Source organism: Nuphar pumila, chromosome 9 (assembly GCF_984573655.1).
Source record: "Nuphar pumila chromosome 9, dmNupPumi1.hap1.1, whole genome shotgun sequence".
In the NCBI taxonomy this organism is placed as follows: Eukaryota; Viridiplantae; Streptophyta; class Magnoliopsida; order Nymphaeales; family Nymphaeaceae; genus Nuphar; species Nuphar pumila.
In genome coordinates, this window is record NC_143257.1 from 8,197,791 (window position 1) to 8,206,993 (window position 9,203).

Below are 9,203 nucleotides of genomic sequence, written 5' to 3' on the forward strand. Positions count from 1 at the left end.
CTGATATTGTGCTGGACTGATTTGTTTACTCAGATGGAAATGTTTACTAAAATTCATAAGCGCCTAACCACTCAGACCAAATAAATTAATAATGATGCAATATGAAATTTAACCAACATACACAAGCAAAAAAAGGCACAACTAGATGGCAACCAGATACAAAAGCCAAAACCAAGGGAAGAAAAAAATAGAAAAAAGAAAAGTAAAAGGAAAAAAAAAAGAGAGAAGATAGATGAAATAAAGAGATTGATAAAGTATCAATACAAAGCCACATACATCAAGCCCATTAATGTTCCATCAGGAGAAGACAATTCTCAGATGAAAGCTATGGTTAACCAATAGATAGTTACTATCCTGAACTAGGATGAGCTGCAATCAAGAAAGGAAGAGCTTCCCTCGTCATGTATAGATCAAACTGAGTCTTATCAACTTTGCATTTTTGGACAGACAGTAGAGCTCTTGTTTGCCATGGTACCTGCAAAATATCTCAAGATGGTCAAGTCATGTGTTCCCATAACCTACCTGTGATACATCCCTTTACTTACATATGTCTGAAAAACAAGGCTGTTTTGACACGGGATCATCCTCAAAAGGAGGAGGTGCCTGGCCATACACCATATCACAACTCATGTCCTCAAAATCTGCAATTTAAAGATAACGGTTAAACAAACAGCCATGAAATTCATCTCTGATAAAACAAAAGTAGAAGAGGCCCAGGACATTTTCAGGAGCATTTCGTGTGTGAATTCAACGAAATTTTGTCATTGCAGGAAAAGAGCAACACCCTTCTGAAGATTGGATAGAAAAGCTAAATATACAGTTGAAAGAACTTGGAACATCAAGCAGGAGAATATGGTCCTCGGAGATAAGGTTTGAAAACATTGTCCAAATCAAATAATATGACAAGTATCTTTCTCCTCCTTTTTCTTCTCTTTGTTTCTCTTGCTCAGCAAAACAGAGACGTTGATGTTAGTTATCATTACTTTCAATAGTCATAACTTCAAACCTGTAACTCCATTTTGCTTGACATACCTCATTACAATACTTCTATAAAGCATAGAATCATAGAGCAACTACTATGCTTGTTTTTTGAGATGGTCACCAAATCACAACTTTAATGTCAAGAAAAACAACATAAAGGACTTTCAATGTTTTACTTGTTTGACAAGACATATTATGAAACTGATAGGGAATCTAATGTTACGTTTTTTATGTGTGTGCTGTTTTCATAATTATGTTAATTTCATTTTCAGTGCCATTGTAGATTAGAATTTCACTATAATGTATGTACCTCCATATCTGAAAAGGCTAAAGACTTTGATGAAAAGCCCTCCAATTTGGGATTAAGGTTTTCCTATTCTAGAATCAAATGCTTGTGCTCCCACCAGTTACTCATGAATATGAACTTTTCAAATAAGAAGGCTCAGACTTGAACTACAATCATATCAATATTGAATGATGAGAACAAATGAGACAAACCACTAAAAATCAGTATATGCTACTACCAAGCAACTAGATGCATAGCTCAAAAGGAGAAAAGGAAAAAAAAAACGTTTATTCTGTCACAAAGGTATGGGTACAACCCGACAGTCGACGCACGTTGAGAAAACATATAATATGTTGCCATGGATCTCTTTAGTTTTGAAATCAATCAAAAAACTTTTTTTGAATACTTCAAAACATAAAATGTATTTTTATTAAAATACTTATCAACAGTACTAAAATAATATTAGAATAATGTTTTACATGTGTTAGAGTTGTGTCACAGTCTCATGAGGTATCAGACTTATGTCATCATCTTTGAAACACCCTCTAAATAGCGTCTGAAAGTGATATAGGATTTATTTTCTTTTGTAAATAATCCGTGTAAGCCGTACATATTCCAAAGCATGGTAACAGAAGGCAGCAAATTAAAGCAAAAAAACATCATACTTGGGTTCATGGTCAAAGGAAGTCCAAATTCATTCGTGAAGAAATCTTGGGTAGGAAACTTGCACATATTTACGCACATACCAACACATCCGCTGTTTTCCAAGTACCTTCAAAACATCACAAAAGAGAATATCACAAAACAGGATTAATGCCCAATAATCAACAAGCCAATGAACCTGTGAAAATGCCACAGTTTCAGGAAAAATGTGCAATGAAGACAATGGAGAAAAGTCAATATTTAGGGTGGTAAAGTTATGCTGTCTCGGCCAAAAAATCTTGGTCAAATCCTGCACTTTCTATCTAAATTAAAAAAGAAACATTACTATAACCATCTTCTAACTTTACAAGAGGCACAACCACAATGAACAGGAAACACCACATAGAATAACAAAGCATATTAGTACATATTCAATTAAAAGAATATAAAAAAATAAAGCATATCAGTAAGTACTCAATTAAAAGCCCCAAAGGAGTTTGGCACAGTGGGATGGGGCCTAGGCCGCTAGGCAGGCGGTCTCATGGGTGTCACCCTTTGCGCAAGCCGAAGCGTTGAAACTCCGATGGGGGCAAGGGGTATATATGCCCACGGAGTTTTACGCAGCCAGGAAAGCATGGCTAGGTCTCTCATCCTGTGGGTGGTTTCTCCGTGTAAATATAAAAAAAGTACTCAATTAAAAGAATAAATTTTTTTTGTCAATGATCAACAAAAATAGTCAAAACTTTCTTTTTCTATTTATTTATTTATCTACTATTTATTGGAGGTCATCTTTTCATATTTAATGTAATACAACTGAATGCATAGAAGAAAATAAATCTTACATATTAGAGTAAATAAATCATATTAAAAAATCACAGCTATATGACTATTTTGTACCTGCATTTTTTTATATGGACACCGCTTCTTTGCTTCACCCCATTAACCTCCACCTCAACAACCTAAAAAGAGTTCAATTCGTTGGAAGTAAGATCCTAACGTCCCCGTGTAATGTAATTTCCTAATAACTTCTTCAGAAAAGAGTATCACAAAATTTTAGTGTATATTTCTCTGTTCATGTGTGAGGATGCTACGTCATCTCCATGTACAAAAAAACCACATAAAATTTCAGGTGACTGATAAAAGTATGCATGTGTAAACTGAAATCCAGGATATCGGTGAAAGTTTCAAAATCATTAAAAGAGCCATAAAGAATGAAGAAAGGCTGGCATCTCTCGTCTCTAATCCAAGCAACGGAGACCTTCTCTTGTTTCATCTTCTAACTACAGAGACACCACATGACAACATGTGATACACAAAAGTAACATAAGCATGGGCCCTTCACTCAAAATACGTGAACAAACACAAAACAGGATATTCCCAAATAAGAAACAGGTATCCAAAGAAATCAGGATCGGGCAACGCTCAGTTAGTTATGTAATTCAACCTCTCAAAAACAACATTTCACAGAGAGGAAGAATTAGACAACAGTTCTATGTTTATCATTAACTGGAAACATATACTTACTTCAGAAGGCCCAACCAACCAGTAAAAGAACGGCACTGTTATTGCAGCATTGAACTCTGCAGCCCACTTCGTCGGTGGAAACAACTTCCGAAACTTTGGAGCAGAAAAAATTACAAGGAAATTTAGTACATCAGATTCAAGTAGATCATTCATTGATTTCCCAATCAATTTGAGAGAAAAACAACAAACAATGGCAATTCAGAAAGAGACGACTCAAAACATATTCACCTGAGCAGGCGCACCGGGCGGGAGCATCGACTGGAGCACTTCTCTCACAACTTCCTGCTGCTCCTTCCGAGACCTCCCCTGCATCACTCGCTTCGACACCTCAACGAAACTCTCGTAGTCATACCACTCCTTCCTGGATCCATTCTTACCTGGAGCCGCGATCGGCCTGATAAAACACGATATGCAAGAACAAATACTCGCAAAACAGAACCAGACGATGAATACCTTGAGAAAATCTCTCCATCTTCCGTGCGAATAAAGTCATGAAAGCCTTCTCGAAGATGCCGTCATTGTACCGAGTCTTCTGCCCAATCGGTGCTGGCAAACTCGACGGCTCGGCGATGCCGCATCGGATCAAACGGAGATCTCGCTTAGAGCAAGGCGACATGGCCGGCCTGAAGCTGAAGGTGTGCAAGCAGAGCTCCATAGGACTTAAAAAATCATCAAATTCTATATACGAATTTACTTCTTAATATAGTGCATCTTATATGCAAAAAGAAACGTTCTATGGATTAGTTCGAAATTTCCGATCAGTAATTTCCAATTTTTTCCTGAATGCAGATGGAACCCATGATTAATAGAGAAATTTATCCACTGAATATCCGCGAATTTTCTTTTTTTCTGACATGGAAAATGCGAAAATAGGATCCACTCAAACGTGAGGCGGAGGAACCGCCACAAGACGAGGACAATTGCTTTCAGTAAATTTAATTATATATAATCAAGAAGTTATACAGAAGAAAAAGGAAAACTTTTTTGCAAAAATGATGATCTAAACCGCATCCATGGTTAGATCTTCGAGAAGCCTCTCGAGCTTCCGCAATCGGACGCCCCAATCTCTCTTGATAGCGATAGGCCGGACGTCGCCGGGATCCAAACCGCTCTCCTCCGCTGCGTCCGGTCCCTTCCGCCTGGCGCTGCTCCTTCTGCCGCTCGATTTCTGAGCAGAGGCGCTCTGCAGCGCCAGAAGAACGTCGAGGCCGCTAAGAGAAGACGACTCTCTACCCTTCGCGTTCGCTTCCCTCTCCTTCGGCGGGATCTCCCTCCGGTCTCGTTTCTCGTCCGCGCTCGGGGGTCCGGGACGCGGGAGGGCCGAAGAGTCACCGTTTCGCGGTGGCCGGGCGGAGTTGAGGGCGGTGAGGACGGCGAAGCCAACGCCGCCGACCCTATCGGCGTCGTCGTCGGGATCGTCTCGGGGCCTCCGGCGGTGGCGCTTCTGGAACTTGGCGGTGATGATCGGCGTTCGATAGAGGGACGCCGGGAATATCGTCATCGGTGGCCTCGTGGAGGGTGGCGCTGCGAGCATCGTGGCCACGCCGATGGTGGGCGTTGGTTCCCCGAGAGGGTCGAACTCGGGGTCGCAGTTCGCGTTTTTGTGGGTTCAGGGTGGCCCGAACATGTACAATGCTTTTCCCGCTTAGTTTTGGTGAAGGTTTATGGCCTGAAGTAGGGGCATCAATGGGTCGAGTTTGACCCGGACCCGAGTAGGGGTGGGCATCGGCCCGGCCCGTAACGGGTCGGGTTATGGCTCTCAGGTTTGAAGAGAAGCCCGTGGCTCAGCTAATTGGCCAAACGGGCCAATGTGAAGCGGGTCGAGTCCGGCCAGCCCGGCTTAACTCAATCCTGTAATTATGGGTTAATGAGATAATAACAAATTCCCATACAACTAATCCCTAATTAATGCAACTAATTAGGTAAACAGTAATAATTAACAAATATCAAGTTCTCATGCAATTAATTACATAAATAATAATAGTTATTCAAGTTATTATGTAATAGTTAATTTTTAAAATTTTATATTATTAAAAAAAGAATAAATAACTCAGGCCCATTGGGCCAGTCCGATAGCCCGCCGGCCCGAGTCCAGCCCACCTATATAATGCACCAAGTTTCAGCCCGGTACTTAACGGGCCCAAGTCTAAAATTATGGCTCAAACCCAGCCCATCGGGCAGCGGGGCCAGTTGCCCACCCTTAGGTCAAAGTGTTTGGTGATAAACAAGAAGGATCTAATAGAATCCGGGTCGGACTCGAAGGATCTGATTAATACATGGATCTGAGTATGATTTAGGAAATTTCATACCAGACTTTTACAGGGTCTGATTCAAGAATCTTTATAGGATCAGAGTATGGTTTCTCTTATACTGAGTCCAATTAGAGCTGGGTTTGTACCTGGTACCATAATCTCAAATCAAGTCTGGGTTTGATTTCACCTGAGTCCCAACTAAACCCGGCCTGAAGGGCTATCAATGGATCGAGTTTGAACAATACCAAACCGGATTTGATTCAATGGGTTCAGTCTTAATTCGTTTGGTCCGATTGAGCAACAGTCGGATCTTCAAGATCAGAACAGCATGTCAATCTGATTTATAAATTTTTAAGTCAGACATGAATCTGGGCTATAAAGGTCCGAAAGTTTTCAATACAACACATATGGAACATAAATATTTACTGGGTTTGGTTTTTCTGTTATTGGGACCTAAACCCGGATGTAGTCCTGCCTAAGCCGGGTCCAGCTGGACACAGGTACCAGCAGCACCTAAGAGAGCCTGGTCTGTGTCCAAAACCACCGGATTCAGCTAAGGTGAAATGTAGTCACACCAAATACAGCTTCTCCCAAATCCCTATAACTCGAGTGTCAAGAAGCCCTTAAAAAACACTAATAAAATAAAATAAAAAGTTTTAATTAAATTAAATATCAAAAGCCCTAACTAAAGATATTTGATTCAAAGCCCTAATAAAAAAATCAAAGAAAAAAGCCCTCATCAAATTAAATATCGAAAGTCCTAATTAAATATATTTGATTCAAAACCCTAATCAATGAAAAGCAAAGGAAATAAAACCCTAATCAAATAAAATCAAAGAAAAAAGTCTTAATTAAATCAACAAAAAAAACTAATCAAACTAATTATAAAAGCTTTAATTAAAAAAAAATAATTTAAAGCTTTAATAAAATAATCTTATTCAAAGCCCTAAGGACAAGAAGAAAAAGAGAGAAGGAAAGGAGAGAGAGAGAGAGACAGGGTCGGCGTTAAACCCCCCTCTTTCACTTGAGTTTTTTTTGGGAATAGTAAATCATTGTTCCATGAATGCATGTTCTATGTGTCCGTCCCATCCACAGTTTGATTTTTGCAACCTCCTGCATGACACATGATCAAAGACACTCTAACATAACTTTTCTTTGAAGTAGCTATCCTGATAAAGTCACACATCTGTCTGAGTTTATTAATGAAACTCAGTAGCCAAACTTATCCTTTGCAATTTGTCGAGGTTTACCCTAAGCAAATCATGGTTAGTCAATACAAAAATCAGTCAACCCCTCTAGTAAACTTTTCATCAATTCATTAATCGACACTGAAATTGTGATTAATTTGAAAAAAAATCATAAATCATGCATTATTTACTATAATTACTACATTTTTAAAAAGTCAAGCAAGATAAAAATTTTCTCTAGTTGTGCACTTAAATTGATGGCAGGTTAATACCTTAATTATACATTAAATTTTGTCAAAATTGTGCTTCCCTTATATACATATCAATTAAAAGCAATAAAATCAATCTATAAAGCCTATGATAACAAAAATTCTTAACTTAGTAAAGTTTAAAGCAAATGTACGATCTAATTGATTCCAAAAATATGGTTATTTTTTACCGTTATTGAACTTGTTAAATTAATATTACCTTATAGAAGAGTGAATATACATAATACTATCATTTTTCTATACATTTATTTTTAATTTCTTATATTCTATATGAATATTATCTTCCTTTTTTCAATAAGTTATAAATTTTTTTGACTTTGTGATTATGTCATAGGGAAATACATTTTTTTTATATGTCACCTTTTAAAATAAAGATGTGTTGATGGCTCTCATTGACTCATTTGAGTAATACTCTCTCTCTCTCTCTCTCTCTTGCGCGCGCACACACACACACACAAACGGTTTACTAAATTCACAGGGGTAGAAGCCCAGATTCAAGCCTCACGGCCAACCGGGGAGTAGGCCCAGATTCAAGTCTCACGGCCAAAGACATCCATTAGTGGTTTTCGAACTCGTGACATCTTGTCAACTTGGTGACCTTTCATAAGTCACCTCTATCAATTGAGAGGAGCCCTCGTGGGTTAGAGCAAGGCCATACTTCACCTTTAATTGAATCACTAGACTTTATCGAGGCTATTGCCTTTGGAAAATCTCATGATTTCGGGAACTTGATCAAATTGGATTCTACTAAAGCCTGAAATCTTAACATGTTTTGCTTTTGGGGTTAAGGTTTATATTACCTTGTAATAAATTCTATAGCAAATAGCTATAGTTTCGGGCAAGTGGTAGAAATTATACCCATTTGTATACACTTCTAACTGAATTGTATAAAAAAGGTTCAAAAAAATGACCGTGTTTAACGACTAATTTGACATGTTTTTTGAAATGCCTATATAGTTTTTATATTCTATCCATGTTTAAAATCACAAAATAGCCAGCTTTGGAATGTCTTTTTTACCTTTTGCATACACGAAACTCGTGAAGTTCGTGCAAATGTCACTTAGTTTGTCAGATGCTACAGACTCCCACTTAAAATGAGGTTTACACATTTTTTACAGATTTTACAAAGTTCGCGTAATAATATTTCCGAACATCCTATCAAACTCGAACCTCAAAACTTCTAAATGTCTGATTAAGTGCGCGCACACACACATATATATATATATATATAAAGTGTACATAAAAATATGTGTGAGCATTATGCTAAACTCAAACCTCAAAATTTTGCAAATATCAAACTAGGTGTGCATATATCGCACAAGTTCACATAAAAATAGGTGCAAACATCTGGTTACCTGACTAAATGCACATATAAGTAAGAAGTTCACATAAAAATAGGTGAACATCCTCAAACCTCAAAACTTTGCCGGTATCTAACTAAGTTCACATATACCTCAAAAGTTCACATAAAAATAGGTGTGAACATCCTGTTATACTGAACCTTATAACCTCACAAATACCTGACTAAGTGCGCTTATACCTTACGAAGTTCACATATACCTCATAAAGTTCACACTTCTTAGCGAACTTCCTCACTTATATTATTTGTGAACTTCCTCCTCATCGCTTATATTAGTCACAAACTTTCTCATCCTCACTTATATTAGTCGCAAACTTCTTCACAAATTCATTTTTTAACTGTTACAAACATAAAAACTTATCATTTACAGAATAAATCATTTATATAATCCATACAAAACATATCATTTACAGAACATCTTACAAACTCATTTACAATTTTACTTCTTACAAACTCCTAAATTTAAGCAGCTTAATTGAAATTCATTTACAGTTTTACACTAAAAATCTACAAAACAATCTCAGTCACACTAAAATAATACAAAACAATCGAAGGTTTTGCAGTTACTGTTGTAAATGCCTTAGGCGGTGTAAGACCCACAATTTTTCAAACAATTTCTGAATAAAATTCATGAGGCATTTATCGGTAAAAATAACATTTTCACTCAGAATGCGAAACCAATCAATTCCTGCGAGCCAGTTA

General features: G+C 37.7%; 2 protein-coding genes across 2 annotated transcripts; both read right to left on the minus strand.

The window, feature by feature from the left end:
* Positions 1-229: 229 nt before the first annotated feature.
* LOC149828366 (beta-carotene isomerase D27) lies at positions 230-4,198 on the minus strand. The gene is made up of 7 exons (XM_090017540.1): positions 3,887-4,198; positions 3,662-3,810; positions 3,434-3,526; positions 2,807-2,868; positions 1,933-2,039; positions 546-641; positions 230-475 (listed from the first exon to the last, which is right to left on the minus strand). Exons 1-7 carry the CDS (start codon positions 4,086-4,088, stop codon positions 426-428), a joined length of 759 nt encoding a protein of 252 aa, XP_089873666.1. The 5' UTR covers positions 4,089-4,198; the 3' UTR covers positions 230-425.
* Positions 4,199-4,353: 155 nt separating this feature from the next.
* On the minus strand, positions 4,354-5,074 carry LOC149828367 (death domain associated protein). Its single transcript, XM_090017541.1, has one exon. It carries the CDS (start codon positions 4,965-4,967, stop codon positions 4,434-4,436), a length of 534 nt encoding a protein of 177 aa, XP_089873667.1. The 5' UTR covers positions 4,968-5,074; the 3' UTR covers positions 4,354-4,433.
* Positions 5,075-9,203: the final 4,129 nt, after the last annotated feature.